The sequence below is a fragment of the Cryptomeria japonica genome, chromosome 2, assembly GCF_030272615.1.
Source record: "Cryptomeria japonica chromosome 2, Sugi_1.0, whole genome shotgun sequence".
NCBI classification, from domain to species: Eukaryota; Viridiplantae; Streptophyta; class Pinopsida; order Cupressales; family Cupressaceae; genus Cryptomeria; species Cryptomeria japonica.
The window spans coordinates 400,211,720-400,235,142 of NC_081406.1; the positions used below are offsets into that span (position 1 = coordinate 400,211,720).

The 23,423-nt window shown below is 36.1% G+C and overlaps 1 protein-coding gene across 4 annotated transcripts in view; it reads right to left on the reverse strand.

Moving 5' to 3' along the window:
• Positions 1 to 22,701, reverse strand: part of LOC131064454 (transcription factor GTE4) — a 52,599-nt gene extending 29,898 nt beyond the window's left edge. For 2 of the 4 annotated variants that reach the window (XR_009111273.2, XM_057998603.2), the window contains exons 1-4: positions 20,378 to 22,701; positions 20,242 to 20,284; positions 19,985 to 20,131; positions 19,658 to 19,777 (exon numbers count right to left, since the gene is read on the reverse strand). Coding sequence is in view for 3 of the 4 variants with exons in the window: in XM_057998603.2 (XP_057854586.2) it covers positions 19,683 to 19,777; positions 19,985 to 20,131; positions 20,242 to 20,284; positions 20,378 to 22,042 (1,950 nt within the window). In the remaining variant the exon portion in view is untranslated. The remainder of the gene's footprint in view (positions 1 to 19,657; positions 19,778 to 19,984; positions 20,132 to 20,241; positions 20,285 to 20,377) is intronic. The other 2 variants (XM_057998601.2, XM_057998600.2) reach the window with 2 other exon arrangements.
• Between the last annotated feature and the right edge of the window lie 722 nt (positions 22,702 to 23,423).

Sequence of the window (23,423 nt, forward strand, 5' to 3'; positions counted from 1 at the left end):
TTCAATTTTTATATTAGTTCATTGAATAGTTTAATGAATTTTTAGGTTTAATAGTTTAAATTTTAATATTATTTAGTTTTCTAGAATAGTGTTTATATTAAAATTAAAAACATTAATATAGTTATTTATTAATATTAAAAACATTAATAATTATATTTTTATTTACAGTTGGCTTTTTTAAAAATTTATATAATATATAACTATTTTATATTTTATTTTATTTTATTTTATTATTTTTTGCAAGACACTAATCATGTCATCGTCATAGGATGTATGACCAAGTTTGGGCTAAGATACGAACAAAACAGGGACTAACAGAATGTTTTAGAAATGACATTGGGGTCAAGCAAGGCTGCCCATTATCTCCTACCCTCTTTGGGTTATACTTTGACAAGTTAGAGGAATGGATAGACAAGTTTGGGGGTGGGGGAGTTCATCTGACCAACTATGTAATCAAGCTGCTTTTATATGCTAATGACCTTATTTTAATGGCAAAAACAGCACAAGATTTGAAAGAACACTTGAAGGCTCTAGAACATTTTTGCTAAGAGGCGGGGATGCAGGTGAACACTAGCAAAACCAAGGTCATGATCTTTACCTTGAAAAGAAAGAAGGTCCATAGAGAATTTATCTTTGAGGGAAACACCTTACAAGTGGTCAATGAATATAAGTACCTTGGCCTAGATTTCCACAATAAACTCAATTGGGAAACATATAGAACCAAAAGGATCCAAGGAGGATGGAAAGCCTTATACTCACTCCAAAAAAGAAAAAAAACAACGGAATTATGGAATTGGAAAACTAAGAAAACTCTTTTTGGGCTTCTTGTGGTTTCGGTGGTATTATACGGATGTGAGGTATGGGGCAGCAGCACTGCAACAAGGAAATGGGGGCAAATAGCAAGATTACAAAAGCATTTAATTACAACTAGTCTCAAGATTTAATCATCTATCCAATATTAGATTATCCTAGCGGAGGCGGGGGCTTTCCCTATTGAGGCATCAGCTATGTTTCGGCTCTTATGTTACATGGAGGAAGAGCACATGGATGAAACAAAACATTAAATGGATGAATAAATGGAGTATTAACCTACAAGATTGCCCAAATAACAATGCAGAAATAAAAAAAATACGTACAAGAAAAATTCAAAGAAAGCATGTGGGCAGGTGAGATAGGGAGGAAAAAAGAATACTATATCAAACACTTCAATCCTACACATGACACAAAAGAACTGCATAGGAATGGACATAAAGTGGAAGGCAAAAATGTTAATTGCTCAAATAAGGACCAGCTCACATCAACTTAGACGTGAAACTGGGAGATGGATGATACCCAAAGAGGAATGGGAAGATAGAAGATGTAGATATTGCATGCAAGGGGTGGTGGAGACTGAATGGCATTTCATCATCGAGTGTCTAGCCTACAGTAACATTCAGAGTAAATATGTTAAGACACTAAATGCGAACACCTTGAGTAGTCTATTTGACGAAGAAAAGATACCAAGAGTTGCAGATTTCCTAATCAAGTTACATAGCAGAAGATCAAAGATGCAGAAGGAGGAGAAAGAAGTTTAACAGTTTGGATTTGTTCGGGCTTTGCATGTCTTCTTTGCTAGCTATTCGTGGGTCCCATAGTCTGTTTGGCCTCGTGGACGTCATTAAAAACATTCATTCATTCATCCTTGAAAAATTTCAAAGTGGTGGAGGATTTAAATGGAGGTGTCATGAGTGTTTGATTGATGATAAAGGTTCCTATACTAAGGTTCATGGGCACCTTTGCCACATAAAAGGTATAGGATGTGAAGTATGTCTTGGTCCAGATCATGGTGATACTCCAAGGAAAGGATTGTCAACTGAGAAGATTGCAAAATATCAAAAAGAACAAGATGAAGTTGATAAACGGGGTTCAAACATCAAATCAAAGGTCCACTCTATGTCCAAAGGTCACAAGAGGAGCAATTTAGGACCTAAAAGGCATTTAATTTGTAAAGTCGAGAGGATACAAATCAAAATATTGCATTTTGTTTGTATACGAATGGAATTTCATTTAGTGTGGTTCGCTCTCCATATTGTCAAGAGATGGTCAAGTCAATTAATGAAGCCCCAAAAGGATACAAAAGTGGATGGTACGAAAAGGTTCATGCCACCCTTTTGGCTAAAGAAAAAGATATTGATAGACAATTGCAAGTGATTCAAACTTCATGGAAAATATCAAGGGTTTCTATCATTTGTGATGAATGGAAAGATGTGAGAAATTGGCCACTACCCTTTTGGCTAAAGAAAAAGATATTGATAGACAATTGCAAGTGATTCAAACTTCATGGAAAATATCAAGGGTTTCTATCATTTGTGATGAATGGAAAGATGTGAGAAATTGGCCACTAATCAATGTGGTTGTAATAAGCCCAAAGGGGGCAATGTTCTTTTTAGTAGTAGAATGCAATGCTAAAGAGAAAATTAACTAATTTATTGCCAACATTCTAATTGAGGCAGTTGAGTCAATGGGGCAAGAAAGTATTGTTCTGGGAATCACAGATAATGCAAAAGTATGCATACCAGCAAATTTAGTTGTGAAAGCAAGGTATCCAAACATTTCATGGAACCCTTATGTAGTTCATTCTTTGAACTTAATGATCAAAAAAATTGGCAAAATTAAATGGATACAAAAGATTTATGAAGAAGCCAAAGAAATTCATATGTTTATTTATAATCATCACATTTCACAAGCTATTTACAGACAATTCACCAAAATTTATTTGTAATAATCTCATGTTTATTTTTTTTATATTTATTTTATGAAATATTTGTAAGATTTTTATGTTTCTAAAAATTATTATTTTTTAATTGAAGGTGATTGAGACACACTTTGTCATGCACTACATTGTTCTAAAAAGGCTTATGGATGTCAAACGAGCCTTGAAAAGTATGGAGATTAGTGACGTTTAGGTAGTTTGGAGGCAATCTCAAATAGATAGAGCAACTAATATCAGAAGATTAATCTTCATAATGATTAGTGGGTTCAAATAGAATATTTACTCTCTTTCACTAAGTCAATATATACCCCCATTCCTCATCGTGATATCAATCAACCAATATTGGGTGACATGTATGATTGCATAGATACAATAATGGAACAAGTTAAAGATATATCATTATAGCAAAAGAGCAAGACCCGTCTAAATTTTTTTATAGACAAATATATGAGATAATCAAGAAGAGATGGAATAAAATGACAGCTCCTTTGCAACTTTTGGCATATGCTTTGAACCCCAAGGTACTACCATGCTAATATGTTAGCATTGCCAAATACGATAGCACCAAATATAAATGTTGAGGTTGTTGATGGATATAAATGAGCTTTTAAAATAATGTTTACCAATCCTAGAGTTGATACGGAGATTCGAGATGCGTTTGGGATGTTTGCATCCTCTTATGGAACTTATGCAGATGTTGATGCAATGGCAGATAAAAAAAAAATAGACCCTATAAAGTGGTGGAACTTCCATGGTGCCACAACTAGACATTTGCAAAAGTTGGCTATCGAACTTTTGTTACAAGTTTATATGAGTTATATTCTAATTTAAATTATTTCTTATTTTAATTTTTATTGATTGTTTGTGTCATTGTTACTAATAATAAAAACTTTTTTTACAAGTTTCAAGCTTTGCATTTGAGAGGAACTGGAGTACATATGGGTTCATCCTCCACAAACTAAACGAAAGTACCTAGTAGACTTTGAGTTGTACAACCTAAGATGAGTGACATTGATGTATCCACAAATGCATTGACACATCTCAATCTCATTGTTGATAATTCTGACATAGTAGGAGGATCCTCTAGTGAATCTTCAATGGATTTTGAGAGTCTAGTTGGTGGTCACAAATGATCCAATTATCCTAGCTCTTCAAAGAATCTTGATAATCTAGATCTCAAATTTCAAGAGAATAGTGATGATATTTTTGACAGCATGTGATTCTACCAAACTATTAATGTATTTGAATTTTGTTTTAATAATAAAACTATATTTAAATATAGTATTTGGAATGTCACAACTATGTGTCCATATTGCTTTGTTAAATATATACGTGTGTTTTTCATGAATGTCGTATCCCATCGTTTCTAGATGAGAGGTCTCGAAAAATGGTCATATCTGTATCCACATCCACGTCCATGCAACTTTGCTTTAAAATAGTTTTCACTTTGCCAAATGAATTTAATGGATAATTAAATGTTAGAAATCAAACAAGCTCACTATGCTCTATATGTCTCTATCTGAGCATCTTGTGTTGAAACCTAATTCATCTAGAAATCTTAGCATGGGAATTTTCTGAAAAATGTTGAAACATAATCACAACAATCGTAGCATCGGAATTTTCTGAAAATGTAACAGAATGATTCATGAAAGAATGGAAATTAAAAACTCGAGACATGTTATAGGTGTAAGTAATTAACTACAACAATTGTAGAAAAGAAATAATCCCAGAAAAGTAACTAAATGAATCATTGTAATATCCCTAAGTAAATATTAATATTTCCTAGAAATAATCCCAGAAAAGTAACCAAATGAATCATTGTAATATCCCTGAGTAAATATTAATATTTCCTACCTTATTAATTTATTTCTTATACAACCAAATTCCATTTTTTATATTTAATCAATGCCTAATATTTAATAAATTAATTTAGTGTCTAAATATTAATTTAATGTCTAAATATTTAATAAATTAATTTAATGACTAAATATTAATTTATAATCAATAATACCCTAAACCCCAAAGCATGATTGATTCAAGAAAGAAGTATTAAAGTATACAGCAGTGCGTTAAAAGTAGTTATTAGAGAAGCATCGAATTAGTAAGTGAAAGGACATGGTCCATGTGCTGACCAATGTGCACTTCCAAAAGGTGCGATTTGACTTTAAATACTCTCCAAATGGTGCGATTCCTAAAGGAAAAAAAGAATATTGTCTTCCTTAAAAAAGGGTACGATTTGCATTAGAGATTATATTATTATTGTGACTATCAACAAAGAGAAAGATACGTCTCTTGAATCTGAAAAGGCATATATCTTAGAAGGATATAAATAAAGATTGGAAATGAAGTTTAAGGCATGGAAGGAAAATACAAGGAAAAGGCTGAGAATCGTGTCTCAGAAAATTAAAATTACAATTTGAGATTTGAGATCTGCTTGCCAAGGTAGTAAAAGGGAACAGCCTGGTACGTTGGCTGATCCATATAACACGATGCTCTCATTAGGTATATATGTTGTCTATTTTAAGCAATATAAACAGTAATATAAGTCAGAAATATCTGACATGTAATGCAAACTAATATATAAAATAATTAAGATAAACAGTTTAACAGTCTTCTAAATCAGAAAAATATAATAATGAAAATCAGAATGAATATATACATATATATATAACAATAATAGATTGTAAATCAGACAGAATTCTTAAATAAACATTAAAGAGAATATGAATATACTATTCATTCTTGCTATTACTGTCAGTATTTAAGGAGATGGGAATGAGATGTTCCAAAGAAGGGCAGTCTAAATCCAAGCAATAGGTTAAGTCCCAAGATAGGGTAGGGATCAGTGTCCCGTAAACTTTGAGGGCATAGTCCCAAGATAGGGTAAGGGCTTGGATCTGTAAACTTTGAGGGAACCTATTGGAGTTGGTCTCTAAGTGCTTTGGTAACACGCATATCCTCCTTCCTTAAAACTGAAGTAGTAACAAAGGTTGGTAATTGCATTAAGAGTTATGGAAGACAACCTTTATTATCTAATATGGTTGATGAACAATTTACTTATTAATAATTGATAAATTAATTGAACCATGGATAGCACAGATTTGATTCATGTAAAAACAGATTTGTCTCCTAATCAATTTAGTTTAAGTCATAAGTATATTGAAATAGATTCATAATGTTAATCAGGTAGGGGACATTATAATCATGAGCAAGTAAAGATTAAAAATACACAAACATAACTGTCTCTTAATAAAGAAACTAACTACTTTATTGGTTTGAGAGTTATGTACAGCTATCTATTAGATGAGATGTAAGTTATTGATTTCTGATAATTACATTAAGGTCACAATTTTGAAGATGAGATGTGATCCTCTCTTCTCTATTACTGGAAGGGAATGACTGTTGACCTCCATTTATGCTGTACTCTGCTTTGCAATCTGCATTGTGCAATCGTATTGGAACTACATCGGTAAAAGTAGATTAAGCAATTTGTATGTTGAATCCAAAACATCATTATATGAGAACTTATTCTTCCTAAGAACCTGAAAGGCTGAAAAAACATATGACAAGTGTCCTCCCAACAGATGAAAAGAATTTGTTGTGAAGTGAAGCTCATAGAAACAGAAAGATACAGTTTTTTTAACTTTTGGCAATCTTCATACATTTTGTTTGTTTTGCATTATTGAGGTTGTTTAGGGGTGATTTTCAGAAAATTGCACTACATAAAGAGGAATGGGATGGAATCCTAATTTTTAGCCTGCTCAATTTTGAATTTGTAGCCTCTTTCCTAAAGGAAAGAGGCTACAAATTGTTGCTGAATGTCTCATCACTATCTCCTTTAAGCATCACATAAAAAAGCTTTTATCTTTCTAGAATACCCCGCTATTCCCATGCATAGTGCAGTTAACTCCGCCCTCGTTCCCAATCAAGCAGCAAAGAGGATCTATTTCTCTTCAACCAGCTTTGATCGATTGGTTTGTGTGCTCCCCCTTGATCAACTAGGTCCCCGGCGAGAACTGGATGAAGATGATATGATTTATGGATGACTAGATAGTTTCATGCAGGTGAATTATGCTATATTTTAGCTTTCCTCATTTCTGGTTTTGAGCTGTGATACTTTTCATCATCAACATTTCAGATCATACTGCATGATCCATCATCAGGATGAAGCAAATATTTATTTCAGTATAAATATTAGTTACTATTATTATATATTTTTTAATATATTAACAAATATATTATTAAGATATAGAGAGTATTCTATTAATATAGATTAATCCAATATAATTAACGATAGATATTTAATACCTCAGCAAACAACATGAAACAAATGGTTGTTCATGCTGAAGAAATCATGAAAAGCATTTAGCGCTCTGTCTCTGTTTCTGCAGGGGTCCTTGTCCTATCTTTTTGCTGTCGCTGTGCTTTCCTTTTGCTGACTGTTTCTGGTTTTTATAGGTTATGTTATGTAAGTTGATCCTTTCCGGTGGGATCTTTTTGTCTTTTTGAAGTGACCAGGCACTTTTTTTTCTCGTAGCTCTGTTCTCTTGGATTGTACAAGGTTCGGGTACCTTTCAAATACCTGCTTTTACTTAATCAAAACGATAGATATTTAATATGGTATTAGTTTATAGAAATATATAAGATTTCTGGCAAAGATGTTACGAAATGTCCTTAAGTGCCTAAAAGAGAGAAGAGAGGCAAGAATGCCCTACCTGCCAATTTCAACCCTAAATCAACTATAAATTCTTTTATTGGCCCACAATTTTGGCATTCATCTTCTAAGGAGATTTCTAGCATTCTTCATTTTTTACCAAATTTCCCCATTCCTTGCAATATTCTAGTGGCACAACCTTCACCTAAAAGTAATGCCTGGAAAAAAGAGACAAGATGAGGCTAATAAAATGCCAATGGTAAACTTTTGATTCAACAATAATATAGCCTTCAATGTGGCAAGCAGTCCATATTAGAAGGGTTGGTAAATGCATTAAAAGTTGTCGATGTGCAGTTTAAGAATCCATTGGCTAAGGATTTTAGTAGCCCATTTCTAGAGGAAACCATTAAAAAAACAAATCTTGTACTTGATGAACAAAGGAAACTATAGCGGACAAAAGGCTGCAGCATTTGATCAAATGGATATACAAATGGTAGGAATAAGTCCATAAATGCATTACACAAAGTCAAGAATGTTGTTACCTTGTACAATATGTTGTAGGGCATGATCCAAAAGGATGGGGTGGAGTATGTTGTTGCCAATGTAGCAACATATGTAGTAGGGGTAGACTTATACAAGAAAGACATCCACCATTTGTTGGAGCCTTTGTGCCTCACATTGCTTGGATTTGATACTTGACGACATTGAGAAGACTCGATGGGTTAAAAGTGTTGTTGAAGCTACTAGACAATTTACCTAAATTATCTACAACCATACTTGGGCCTTTAGTTTAATAAAGAGCACGTTTAAAAAAGGAGCTTGTGAAATCAAGGGTGACACAATTTGCCACCAACCTCTTCACCATGCAAAGAATTGTAGCCTCAATTACTTCTCCCAAGTAGATGTTTGTGAGCAATGCCTTGATACTCAACCAATTTTTTATTATTGTTTTTTTTATTTTCTAATAATTTGAAATTTATTTTCAATTTTTTTCAGTGAAAGCCTTTGGTCAAGGTTTTGTGTTTGGTGGATGTGGATGTCATATCAATTATCTTTTTGAAGCCATAGGTAGAACCAAAGAGGACAGTCTGCATTACTATCATGGTAACAAGAAAAATATGAAATCACTTGGTGCATCATTGATTGTAGATGAATGACCCAACTCCACCAAAGAATTCATATCTTGGTGTACTACCTGAAAGCAAAATCATTCCAAGTTTCATAATGATTTTTTTCCTTGGAAATTTTACATTGTAGTGTTCTTTTCTACTAAATCTACTCATCCATTGTTGTGTTCTTTTCTACTAAATCTACCCATGCATTGATACTTGATTCCTTTGTTATTCCCATCATGGGTAAATCTCACACACAAATCCAAATTGAATGGCCTTAAATTCTACCTTTGATCCGAATTATGGATTCAGATGACAACACCTAAAGTGAGAACCTACGGTATTGTGGATTTGCTTACACAAACAAGGTAACCACAGAATTGAAGCAAGCCAAAAAGTGATTCATTCTATTCGAAAATCCAACATATAACAATTAATGAGATTCCAAGGGTCACCAAAACCCCTTGAGAATCGAAACTCAATAGTCATATTTGTTTATTACATAATAAAATCAAAAACTACGAAATTTTCAAAAAACTATATCAAATTTTGTCCTAACTTTGACAAGACCTAACTTTCTACTCAAAGGTCGAAATTGTGAGTCGTTTAACTCGTTGGAAAGGTCTCCAAGAGTTGAAGGCAAAGTCCTGAAAGAGATTGCCTATGGCAACACTCTCAAGGACCGAGCAAAGTTTCAAGGGCTGAAAATGCCCCGAAGGCCTTCAAAACTCCCAATTACTAACATGTAGAAAAAACTAGAAAAAAATATGAAAATATTTTTTTCGATATTTCAAAATCGTTTCTGATCATTACTTCCCCCCTTGAAAAGCTATGGGCCCCATTGCATCAACACTCTGGAGGAGATGAGGAAAATGGAGCTGAAGCTGCTCCCAGGTAAACCACTTTCCTTGTTGAGCAATCTGCCCTGCTCGAACCACTTTGTACAGATAGATCTGCTGCTGTTTCAGGGTTTTCACCATGGTGTCCACAATCTGATCACATTGCAATGGAGAAGCTGCATCTGGATTCAATTCTGTAGTGGAAATTTTTTCTGCAACATCTAATAGTGGGGTAAAATATGGCTTAAAGAGTTCCACATTGAAGACTGGATGAAGACCCAGAAAAGGGGGTAAATTGAGCTCAAAAGCATTATCACCAACTTGCTTGATGATTGTGTATGGCACATAACGCAGAGGACGAAGCTTCCTATTGGCACCCTACAATCGTTCCTTCTAGATATGCAACCACACCTTGTCCCCGACATGAAAATTAAGGGGAGTGCGATGCTCATCATGTCTCTCTTTATATTTCTTATTGGTATACTCCAAGATTTCATGAACTTGTTGTTGCAGATGATGAATTCTATCAATGAACCGTGCTGCCTTATCTTCCTCCTTATCAACACGTGGAACCAAATCAGGTTGAATAAGTGGTATGGCAACATCCATGGGTGCAAGTGGTTGATAACCAAGACAAACCTCAAATGGGTTGTGACCAGTTGAACTGTGAATTGCCCTGTTGTAGCTATGTTGAACATATGGAAGACTTTCATCCCATGTGCAGGGATGTTTTGAGTGATACATGCGTAGGAAGTGAATGATCATCCAATTCACTACCTCTGTTTGGCCATTTGTTTGAGGATGGAAAGCAGTAGACTTTGTTAATTTTGTGTCCATCTTCTCCCATAATGTAGACTAGAACTTACTAAGAAACCTATTGTCCCTATCTGAAATAATGCTATTCGGCAGACCAAAATGAACCCAAATGTGTCCAAAGAAAAGCTTTGCAATGTCCTCTGCAGAAATTGTCTTTTTACAAGCCACTATTACTGCCATTTTTGAGAACCTATCTACCACAACATACACACAATCGTGGCCTCTTTTGGTGGCAAGAAGACTAGACATAAAGTCCATAGAAACTGAATGCCAAGGTTTTTCAGGAACAGTAAGTGGCGAATATAGTTTACGATTGGCAGGCTTAGCAATAGCACATGCAGTACAAGCTTGAATATATGAAATGACATCATTTCTCAACTTTGGCCAATAAAAATACCTCTGAAGTATAGCAGTAATATTACCTATTCCAAAATGACCAGCAACCTTACTAAAATGAGCTTCCCATATCAGCTTTTTGAGTTCTGCATTGGGCACACAGATTTGGCCAAGGTGACAAAGCATTCCATCCTACAAATAGAAGTCATTCACTTGATTTCCCTTCACCAATTGATTATAAACATCTGCAAACTCAACATCATTCTCATACAAGTGAGCCCAGGCTTCAGTTTGATGACCACATGTGTCCAATACCATACTTATAGTTGCAATCGGAGGCCTGCTCAAACAGTCTGCTACTTTGTTAGTGCTTCCCTTCTTGTGGCGAATATTGAGATGAAATTGTTGAAGATAGGCTGACCATCGTTGATGTTGATCATTCTGCAACTTCCCTTGTGTTTGCAAAAATTGAAGAGGTTTGTGGTCTGTGTGGATGACAGACTCCTTACCCAAAATATAATGTTTCAACTGCTTACAAGCTTGAACGATAGCATACAATTTCTTGTCATAAGTGGGATACCGACGCACTGTATCAGGAAAAGTCTCACTATGATATGCAACTGGGTGACCATGTTGCATGAAGACTGCTCCTAGGGCATATTCTGATGCATCAGTTTGTATTTCAAATGGTTGTTGTAGGTCAAGAAGAGAAAAAATTGGTGCAGAACATAACCTACGTTTTAACTCCTCGAATGCTTCTTGTTGAGCACCTGTCCATTTGAACTTTGCTTGTGTTCCCCCCCGCAATGACTGATTTAAAGGCCAAGACAAATGGGAAAACCCCAACACAAATCTGCGATAAAAGTTTGCCAACCCCAAGAAACTTCGTAACTCTGTGAGATTTCAAGGAGATGGCCAGTCCTTAATCACTTGTATCTTGTCAGGATCAACATGGACACCCTCACTGTCAATAACATACCCTAAGTATCTAATACTCTGCATACCAAAGAAGCACTTCTTCTCTTTGTTTGCATAAAGCCCATGATCTTGTAAAGTTGAGAGAAGTTTTTCCACATGTTGCAAATGTTCCTCCCAAGTTTTGCTGAAGATGAGTATGTCATCCATATATACCACCACAAAGGAATCAGTGAACGGTCTGAGTACATCATTCATCATTCTCATGAATGTCGCTGGGGCATTTGTTAGACCAAAAGGCATCACTAGCCATTCAAACAACCCCTATTTAGATTTGAAAGTTGTCTTCCACACATCGACTGAGTCAATTGGTACTTGATGGTATCCCGATTTCAAATCAATTTTTGTGAAGAATCGGGCCCCTCTAAGCTCCAAAATGTCATCTATCCGGGGAAGTGGATACCTATTTTTTATTGTAATTTTGTTCAAGGCCCTATAGTCAATACAAAGTCTCCAAGTTCCATCCTTTTTCTTTGCCAGAACAATGGGACTGCCACAGGGTGATGCACTTGGACAACTATGTCCCTTCTCAATCAATTCTTGTATTTGCCTCTTAATTTCATTATTTTCTAATAATGATCTAAGGTAGATTGGTTCATTAGGCAATGGAGTTCCCGGTATCAAATCAATAGTATGTCTCACTTGGCAGTGTGAAGGTACCCCAGTTGGTAACTTAAACAAATTCTCATATTTTATCAAAATCTGATCCATTGATATTTTCTGCAGTGTTGTGGTGTTTGTGATGGCATGGGAATTATATACTGATTTCCTTTCTTCTTCAGAACGAATCATCAATAATATGAATGTTCTTGTTCTAGCAATCAACATCCTACATTGCTTAGCACTAATCAAAGATGTAGAGTGTGCAGGGCTTACCTATGGTATTCGGTATTTCTGCTCACCCAATCTAATTGTCACGCTGCGAGGTTTGGACTCATAAACACCATGGCACTGGTACATATATGGTTGTCCTAGCAAAACATCACAAACATCTAGAGAGGCTACATCACAGATTACCTCATCTTTGAAAGGCTTTATAGAGTATGAAAGGCGACATTACTGGTGGACTTGAATATCTCTCCCTTGACTTACCCATCCCATTGAGTAGGGTTGTGGTTGTGCTGTTATTTCAGATTCAGTCTCTTCACAGTCTCTGCTGATATTAGGTTCTTTTGACTTCCACTATCAATAATAAAGTGCAGGGCTTTTCCTCCGACCCACATTTGTGAATGGAAAAATCTTTCCTCATCCTCCCGAGGCAATATCTTTGTAGTAGCTACTATTGCATATGGATCAGCCTCAACGACCTGTTCATGACTTTCTTTTGTGCAAGATTCTGCCACCTTGGGTTCTACCTTGTCGTCATGTGTCTCCATCATTAAACTTTTTATAGTCCTGCAATCTTTTGTGTTATGAGAGGGACTTTTATGGAATTCACACCGCATGCCGATCTCTTGTGCCTTCTTCATACCCCATGCCTTTTTCGGTGGTGAATTGGGAGAAGATTCCTTGGAAGTTTGTTTCCCTGCAGTTTTGCCACCTTCACCCTTCCATTTGTTGTTTGCAAAGTTTTCCCTCCTTCCTTTCTGTTTGAATTTCTCCTCAATTTTTGTAGCAAATTTATATGCACTAGGTAAAGTCTCTATGTTCAGGAATTCCATTTCGGTTTGGATATACCTATGGAGCTCGTTTTGATATTTTAGAACTCGATGCTTCTCACAATCTTTGATGACAAGTTTTGCTGCTAAAGCATGAAACATATTAGTATATTCCTAAACAGTTTGGTCCTTTTTCTGTCAAAGCAATTGCCACTGCATATATTTATGTTCATATGTATCTACAAGAAAATATTCTTCCTTTATGTGCTCCATGAATTCTCCCCATATGGGTTTTTGATCAAAAATAAAAGTATTACCAGTTTCTACTGCCTTGGATGCTAACTTTGCTTCCCACGAATCTTTCACATGATTTTCAGCTTTGAAAAGAGCGAAGGTAATTTTCTCTTCATCTGAGAACTAGTTGACAGAGAAATACCTTTCCACTTTTGAAACCCAATCATCAACAGCATCCGCATCAATCTTTCCTTGAAACACGGGTATATCGAAATTCACTTGCACCTTGAATGGTGTATACCCCGTGAATGGCGGGTTTGCTTGTGACCCACGACTTTCCAGCATGTGCTTGAACTGCTCCATCATTTCTTCACGTTGTTATGTTAATGCATCTGCAACCAACACTTTAATGTCATCGTCAGTCTGCAACTTAGCCATCTGCGATCATGTGCGTCTCAAAGGAAGGTAGTCTAAAGGATTCCTTGTTTCCAACCCCAATCTTTGATATGTTGATTGCATGCGATATGACATACAGAAGCGAACTTGCTCTGATACCACTGATCCGAATTATGGATTCGGATGACAAAACCTAAGTGAGAACTTGCGGTATTGTGGATTTGCTTACACAAACAAGGTAAACACAGAATTGAAGCAAGCCAAAAAGTGGTGCATTCTATTCGAAAATCCAACATATAACAATTCATGAGATTCCAAGGGTCACCAAAACCCCTTGAGAATCGAAACTCAATAGTCATATTTGTTTATTACATAATAAAATCAAAAACTACGAAATTTTCAAAAAACTATATCAAATTTTGTCCTAACTTTGACTAGACCTAACTTTCTACTCAGGGCTCGAAATTGCGAGTCGTTTAACTCGTTGGAAAGGTCTCCAAGAGTTGAAGGCGAAGTCCTGGAAGAGCTTGCCTACGGCAACGCTCTAAAGGACCGAGCAAAGTTTCAAGGGCTGAAAATGCCCTAAAGGCCTTCAAAAATCCCAATTACTAAAATGTAGAAAAAACTAGAAAAAAATATGAAAATATTTTTTTCGATATTTCAAAATTGTTTCTGATCAACCTTTCAAATCAGATACCAGAAGATCTATGGGCAAGATGGATCTTGGTTGATCCATTGCGTGTATGGGACGGTCTCGGTACAATCTACGCGCATCTCGGAATTATCACTTCATTCAATGGATGGGGCAGAATGAGATGTATTTTATTCCCGGATGGATACAGAGATATAGATAGACCTGGGCCCGATCCATGAGATGTATGTGCAGCCCAAATACCCATGGGATACCCCTACCCACCTCCCCATTCAATTCATTCCTCATTATGAAAGGGCAGGCTTCCATTCCTCGAACCACATATGCACCTCCACGGCGGGTTTCAATGCAAAAGCCTCTTGGCCATTCTAAGGAAGACTAAATTATAATTCACCAATGCCAAAGAAAATTGAAAATCATTTCTTGTAGATATGGAGACTTGAGCTAAAGAGGATCTTCTCCACAACATTCATGGTAAGGAAGCTAATAGAGGAGCCTGGGAACATCTCAGCAAAATTTTTGCTCGAGCAAATGATGGGAGCATTGTCCAAATTAATCATAAGATGAGCAAAACATGACCTTGCTGAATTCAACTGCATCTAAGTTTCACTTGGAAACTCGAGGAATTGGTATTGCAATTGAATTTAGTTGATTCAAAGTATGTGAAATCCAACAAAGAGCACATACATCTTACTCTGTAAGTTTTACCTCTTGATATGGTGACAAACATGGACACAATTAAAGAGAAGTGCTACTCAGTGAAGAATTGTGACAACCAGCACAAAAAGTTGTGCCAATTGAACCAACATTGCCATACATGAAAAACATATGTAGTCCTCAAATATTTCAGCCATTTGCAGTTATACATAAGATAAAGAAATCAAATTCTTAAAGGTGGGGAGACTAGTAGATGCCTACTGATATGCAGTCAAGATAGGGTGAATTTTAATCAAATTCTTCTTGAAATGGATTTCACGTGTTAGCATTGTGTTCTAGGAGTTCAAGTTGAATATGTTCCACACATCTTGGATGAGTATTCTATTTTTAGAAAGTATCAATTCTCATTAAGTTGGATTTCAATGAGCTTCAAAGTGTGTTGACAAAAAACAGAATTTGCTTTTATGCTATTTTTATATTTTTCACAACTTTGGGTGGACGTGCAGAAAATAATTATAATATTAATATTAAGTTGTCAAATGGTGAATTTAAAGACAGTTTATATTAACTATTTATAAAGGTGAATTTTAGGTGACTTCAGTGCTCAAAAAAGTAAGAAATAGTATAAAGTCAATTTTTGGGAGCTTAAGGATTGTTATTAAAAGGTGATTTTAAATTATAATTTCCAAATAGTTCCAAAAGTGTTTATAAAAGGGAAATCGGAAGTAAAGAAGCCCATTAGAATGTTTCATTTTACTCTATTTTCTTTGTGATGGTGTAACAATGTTCATCTCTTTTGCCTTAGACTAAGCCCTAAGGTAAGATTGGTTTCAGTGGTGAAAGATTCTTCCCTATTCAATTCTGTATGATTCATTTGGAGTCGGTGCATGCTGAAAGGTTTCAAAGGTGAATTCACCCAAAGTTCACATTTGATCTTAATTTTAGCAGCATGAGAGTCGGGAAAAAATTGATCTACCTATACAGGCAAATTACAAATTTGTAAAAGATTTGCAGGCAAATTATAAATTTCAAATTTGTATGTGTTCTGTGTGCAAGTGTGAGGCAAATCACAAATTTTTTGTGCAGTGTGTGCAGTGGAAACAAAAATTATAAGTGGTGTGTGTGTAGTGGAACAAAAAATTATAAGTGTTGCGTGTGCAGTGAGAGAATGGGTTAAAAATAAAATAGAGTTTGTGCAAGTCAGGTTTTAACCCAGCCGTACCATTTAAGGTACATGGGAGTGCTGTACACCTTGTATATTACCCAAAGGAGTTTGATGCATTTGTAGAAGGCTACAAAAAGCCTTTCTAACTCTTACTGCAGCTTTTGGTAGGCTTAAAAAAGCCAGCACAACATTCTTAAGGAAGTTGCAGCATTAACATTGCTGCCGTACCATTTTCAAAAGCAACCGCACCATTAAGTAGAGTCCCATACAGTTATGAGTCTATGACGGAAGGATGTGAGTGTTAAGAGGTTGTTGATTGATCTGTATTTCATCTTCCTGCTGAGGTCAGCAATATTACATATGAATATTTGCATTTTGGTTAGTTTCATCAATTTTGTTTGCCATTTCTGATTGAATCAGTTGCAGCATGTATATGGTAACTAGTGCACACATCATTCAATGATTTAAAGTTGTGATATTGATTCTGTTCATAATATCATTCCAAAACAATGATGAATGCAATCTGTTTGACAAAATGCCTTTGTAAAATCTTTAAACATTGGCATGAATTAACAATGAAAATATGATTGATAATTTCAGTTGCAGCTCTTGTGATTGTCAAAATTCTTCATATTAAGTTGTATGCAAAGTTTTTGACGAAATGTCACAGTAAGTTGAAAATCAAGTATTGCAAGCTGTCACAACAGAGTTCACCAAATTTCAAGCACGAAATTTGGATTTTGAAAAACATTAAACTTTTACATAAAATTCGTTGAAATTCAACTTCATATTCGTCTGGAAAACACAAATTTTTTTTCATTAAAAAATATTTCAAAATCGAAGACAAGAAAAAAGTTGAGCTGTGAGGAAGGAAGATTGAGAGCCAACATTTCCACCGTGCAACTCCATTCATTCATACCGAGCAACTCCTCCATTTCCTCTGCACAATTCCATCCACTTCTTCTGCATGATTTCTAGCGATTTCCACAGTTCCTCCACTCACTGTTCATATTTAGGTTTTCAATGTGTTTCTGTATTACTTGTTTTATCTGTTATTTGTTTTTTTAATGTTTAAGGACTGTGGTTGCATCCACATTATTTTTCATGTTTAATATTAATTAATTATATAAATTTTTAGATTGTTATATGATTAAGTTAAATTAAACTGTTATATGTTTAATATTCAGTTTAATTTAACTTAATTAAATAACAATTTAAAAATTTATATTATCAAACATATAGTATAATAATATTACTAATAAATTGTTATAAAATTTATATTATTAAACATATAGTATAATACTATAATAATAAAATTTATGAACTGTTTTGAATCTTTGATAATTTTGTGGATATATTACTTTATTTTTAAAATTTTAGATTTATATAAGGCGAATTTAATGCCAATTTTTTTTCTGAATTTTTTCCTTTGCCAAACTTCATCTAAATAGTATTGTTGCCGAACACAAACACAAATTTGAATTCGTACCTTGTGACTTAGATTGCAAGTATATGAGCAAACTTCCTGGTAGGATTACTACAAAATCATTTTGAGGTTATTCCTTTCCCCAATCAGACGGTTTGCTAACAAGTGTCAAAAGACTAGCCATTCTGGTAGTGGCGAGCAGCAAATCTGATTGGTCATAGGCGTTGTGGTGGCCCAAGCAAATACATTAATACTTGTATTGAAATCTTTCCTTAATTTGATATGGAGTACTCCAAATGATTAGCACAATTGAGTGCTATTTTACTGAGTAATCTCATTATCAATACTCCACATGATAATTGCAGTGATTTCTATGTTATGATTAACACCGAAAGAAACAATTGGTAGCTATAAGCAGATGACTGATGTAACAACATCTTAATGTTTTGTAAATTTCAAGAGTTGCCACTTATTGCTTAGCCTGCCTGATTGATTTGTCCCAGGCTTGACTCAATGTCTTCCAGATATTATCTTACTTGATCAGACATCATCATACTGGACCATTGTTGGCTCTGCTCCAGAAAGGATAAATCATTATAATGGTGATTCTCATGCTCAGCATGGCATTATTTCAGACCATAGTTTCAACGATTTCCCTATTGTGACTATGCAGGAGTTAGTCCATCAAAGCAGAAACAGAGGAGAAACATCCAGCAAGTTTACCATGCCGATCAGAACCAGCAGACCTGTTTCAGTCAATAAACCGGTCAAAACCAGATCAAACCACCAAAAAACAGGTCAGAGCTAAAAAACCACAGGTTTTCAAAATGGGGATGGTTTTTTCTTATAAACCCTTCAAAATTCATTTTATTGACATTTTTTCAATTTCAGCTTTATACTTTCAGTTTGTTATGTCATTGCCAATTAATTATAAAATAGCCTGGACAGAGACTTGATGGAAGCCAGAATGTTGCATAAAGGCAAAGACCCAATCAATGTTCAGGGTAAAGATAGCAAAGGCAGAGGTAAAGATTTTATTACCCATCATTATGAATCAAATATCCATCACTAGAAGAATCTACAGTGCACAGTAAATGAAGAGAGAATTCTTTATTCAAGGATTATAAATGGTAAAAGTTGTCCACGGTGATGGATTTGGAGCTTCAGCAAATAATGCTGTTTAAAAGCCTCAAGTTATTTTGAGGAACCCAACATTTGCATAGGATTGACTTATTATTTTAAGGTAGTTGTGAATGTCATTTTTAGAGACCAAAAATTCTGCTTCATTTGGTACTAATTGACTGGAAATCGTAAAGGAATATCACAAGAGACTATGTCTGACAATAAAAGGTAACAGTGGCAGTCTTCCACTTTGATGTCTCAATTTATGTGGGTAATGAAGATGGTGTAAAATGGTCAGCTATGCTTTCTCTGAAGAATAAGCTTGTACCAGAAGAAGCTCTTGCACAGGATTGCCCCTCTGTTTACATGCAAGAACCCTCATAATCATACCTAACCTATAAAAAGAATCATAAACAAATCATAGCAGGTTCGCAATTACTCTCATATAATTGTATATACAACATTGTACTGGCCAGATATTTAATTATTCTTTTTCGGTATGTAACCAGCTACATTCCCTGTGGAAATCCATATTGCTTATGAAGGTAAATATATTTGGCACTCATGAATTGTAGCATCTTAACTTGAAATTTAGCAAGTGTTCTGATATCCTTGAAACTCAGAAATCTCCCATAAATTCCTCAAAACTTGAAATTTAGTGAGTGTTCTGATATCCTTGAAACTCAGAAATCTCCCAAATGATATTAATATATTATTTCTCACATTATGCACACAGTAATCCTACAGCCACGGGCACGGAGAGAGATTAAATCTAAACAAGACACAGTACTCAAACAAAAAAAAAATCAAGTGTCCAAGCAAGCACCAAAAAATCAAGCCATACAGAAAATATCAACCCAGAAACTTGTGCCCAAGGAATCTAATGAAATTTTTCCGAGACTTAATTTGATTAAGAGACTTGCCATTAAGCTTCTGACACAATATTGTCTATATCGGCCCCGACATTGCATTTGACCCCAAAATAGGTGAATGTGCAGCATAGGCATTAGACTCGCTTCCAGAGGAACTCCCAGTATCGGAGTCTACAAAGACACAAAGATTAGTTAGTAATAATCCCCCCAGTAGGAAACACTAGATTTCATAGGTATTTCATCACAAGCTAATTAATAATAAATAAAATTGAAAAAAAAACACAAAGGAATAAGAGTTGTAAAGAAGGAAAAGTATGTACACATTGTCTAAATATAACCAAAATATTCAAATCTACAGAGAATCCTGGAAATAAATACCACTAGAAGAAGAACCAGAATCACTGCTCGAGCTGCTCGAGCTGCTCGACCTACTTGCAGAGCCACCATTCTTCTCCATCTTAACAAGAGGGCAATTTGATGGCAGAATATTGTCTCCTGTTTCAAACTCTTGTTGCCCTTGCTCTCCTACTCAGGATATTCAAAATGCAACTTGAATTTAAGTTGCAGAAGGTAAAAAAAACGGTACATATAACTTTTAAACCATTTATTTATCAATTCAAAAGGTAAAGATTTACCGTTCTTATTTTTCTTTGGCAGCTCAGACACGGTGGTGGGACACTGCAAATAAGTCAAGCATGTCAAATGCAAGTAGATATACAAGATAGTTCGATAGGAAAGAAACGTCAAATGAATGCAACTCTATTAGTTCACCTTGTCTCTGACCAGTTCATTGATACTTTTAGCCTGCTGAGCAAGTTGTTCTTTTTTCTTAAGTTTGCTGAGGCTTTTCTTGAAGTTTGTTACAAATCTATCAAGTTCCCAAAGCGTTTCAGTGTCAAAAGTGTCTATGTCAACCTCTATCTCTTCGTCTTGTTGACATAGAGATGGATTCCTCTTCTTTATAATCTGAACTATAAGCTCCAATCTATCTGCGGGCAAATTTTGAAGGTTTGCACTTAGCTTTTGCTTTTCTTCAAAAGTCATAGCACGTTTATGGGGATCTTTGGCCTTGGGTTTTTTGCCGGTTGGAGTTCTGCTTGCAGAATGATTTATTGATCTTATCTTTGAAAGGGATGGCCCTCCCGCTGTTTCAGGTTTCTTAAAGTTCTTTTTTATGTCTGCTAAAGGAAGTTTCTTCACACTACAACTTGCCCCAGGTGTCTGCGCACTTCCATATCTCGAGTTCATCTTGCTTTCAATGTGCTCTGTGTATATAAGATTCCATCGCTCCTCAAATAACTGCAGCAACTGCTTAGCCAAGTTATGCACATCATGCCCTTCAGGGTTATAAGTCATGGCATTAGAGAATGTCAATCTTATGTCTTGTGCAAAAGATGTGGGTGAATTGTACATGTTTTTATCCAGTCTGGATTTCACAGTTCCGAGGTCCATTGGATTTTTTATTATGGTGTGATAATCATGAAGTCCAAGAGCCTCTGCATCAACAGGGGAATTGAACACCCAACCGTGCTTGTGCTTCATCAACTTTGAAAGTAGCGAGCTGCACTGCTTGAACACCTCATTTGGAAACTTCTGAGACGACATATCATATAGTTTGGATGGTACAGTTTTCTTACTGCCACCAGATTTAGATTTCTTATTCTCTGCAGGTGGGAATTTATCTTTTCCTAAAACAAAATCTGAATTGCGGTAATACTGATTAGCCTTTGGAGTGCGCTTTCCTTTGTCTGCCACATCACTTGTGGCTGGGTTGTGTTCAAAAAGAGATATACTCAACTGTCGCGCTGGCCTCGACTCTCTTGCACTCTGCTTGGGCGTAATTGCCCCACCAGAAGCTACTTCGGACGTAACCTCCTTCCCGCCATTGTTCCTCCCATCATTGCCAGAGAACTGGGAGGCACTGTAGCTAGTATTCCCTCCCGGCAGGCACCCCCTCAGTTGCAATTCTCTTGCTTCAACTTTCTTAAACGTACCCCTCACCTGCTCCAATTCGTTTGTCAACTTTCTGCGAAGTTCCCTTATCTCTTGCTTTGAGTACCCATCCAACTTAATAGTGACATGGGCAGCTTCTATGTCCCTGTTCCGCAACCCCCCAACGCCATGCTCAGGCATGGTTTCCTTGGGGGCATCGTCATTCTTCCCGCTCAAGCTCGAAGAACCATCTGATGCTGATGCTGCTGGTGCTGCTACTCTTGCTCCTGTTGTTGTTCCTGCTCCTGCTCCTGCTCCTTCTCCTCCTCTTCCATTCACATCCGTCATGTTATCGCCCTCCCTTGTCGCTTGCCCTGCTGTTATATTATTAGCTGTATCAAACCCAGGATTTGCTTTAGCCCCCTTGCCGTGCCCTTTTCTCATGTATACCAATTTGCTTTCTCCCCATCTATGCTTATCGCGAGACTCTTCATGCCCGACCATTGCCGTACACTAAAACTAATGTCACCAAGCGCCTCCCTGAAAAGAGACTAGCCAGGAGTGCTCTCTTCTTTCGCTTCACAGTGTTCTAGGGTTCCTTATCCTACTAAAACTTCCAGAAGGCCGTTAAGAACCACCATCATTTCATTTCATGTGTTCCAGGCGTAACCCACAAAATATCCAACAAGAAAGGGAAAACGGAAAACAAGAAAGAGTTGACTAAACGGATTGCTGCAACGACGAAGCATTTATGAGACGATCTCACTATATGGAACTTGTTAAGTTTTAAGATTTAAGGGAGGGGATTCGTACCTTCGACCGGTGAATCTCTGCAAAACATGGATTGTGGGCCGAGGGCCTGATGATTTGTGATATCCATCCATGCATATATTATAAATAAGCGAGAAGAGGAAGCAGGATATTCGCTGTTGACCTAGGCTTTTTCTTTCTTTTTCCAAATCGGACGGTTCTCTGGTGTTGTTTGCACTGACGAAGGTTTAGATTGTTGCCACATGTTTCTGATGACAAAAGCTTATCTGCTGAATCGTTGTTGGGGCACCAGAACAGTAACTTTAATTTCTCAAGTGCTCACAGAACGGGAACTTTAACTCTCTGTGCTTTTTCTACTTCGGTTACCTTTGGGAACGGTTTAAGCGGTTGCCCCGCCCACCTCTAGTAAGTAGCCTTTAAAGCACGCCGATCATGGACTGCCTGCTTCAAATTAACCCTCTCCCTTTCAGCTTCATTATGTGGATTTTTTTTATTTAAAATTATTCAATTTTTTATTTCGTCAATTTATAGTAATTTTGAAGGTGTGTTGGGAGGAAGAACATCTTAAGGTTCGTGTCTTAATGTGCACATTCGTTATAAGTGGGTCAGATTGTGCTATTTATATGTATGGATCTCAAATGTTTGGAAGGAGGGCTTGGAAGGAGAAGTCTAGATTTATCTTTGTGCTAATTTTTTTTATTCTTGAATTCAACTTGTTTGAAGACAGACGAAAGGTGTTGGAATTAGGGCAATGGTTTCTCAACAAAGACTTTTTATGCCTGAAACCTTGGTTTTCATCTTGTGATCCTCATTTTGAGTCATTCTCTACAACATGCCTTTGGGTTCAGTTTCCATTTATGTTGTTGCAATTTTGGGAGCTGGAGAGCCTAAGTGCTATTAGTAATTTAGCTTGGCAAGTACATTTGCTTTACAAAGGAAACAATTAATTATGCAAGTCCAACTTATGCCTATTTATGGGTTGAAATGAACCTTTCTAATGGTCTTCTCGTTGAGCTAACTTGATTGTGGGAAAGAGAACATAACTTGTAGACTATGAGAGGGTAACCTTCAGATGTAGGAAATGTTTCTCTACTAACCACATTACTTCACAATG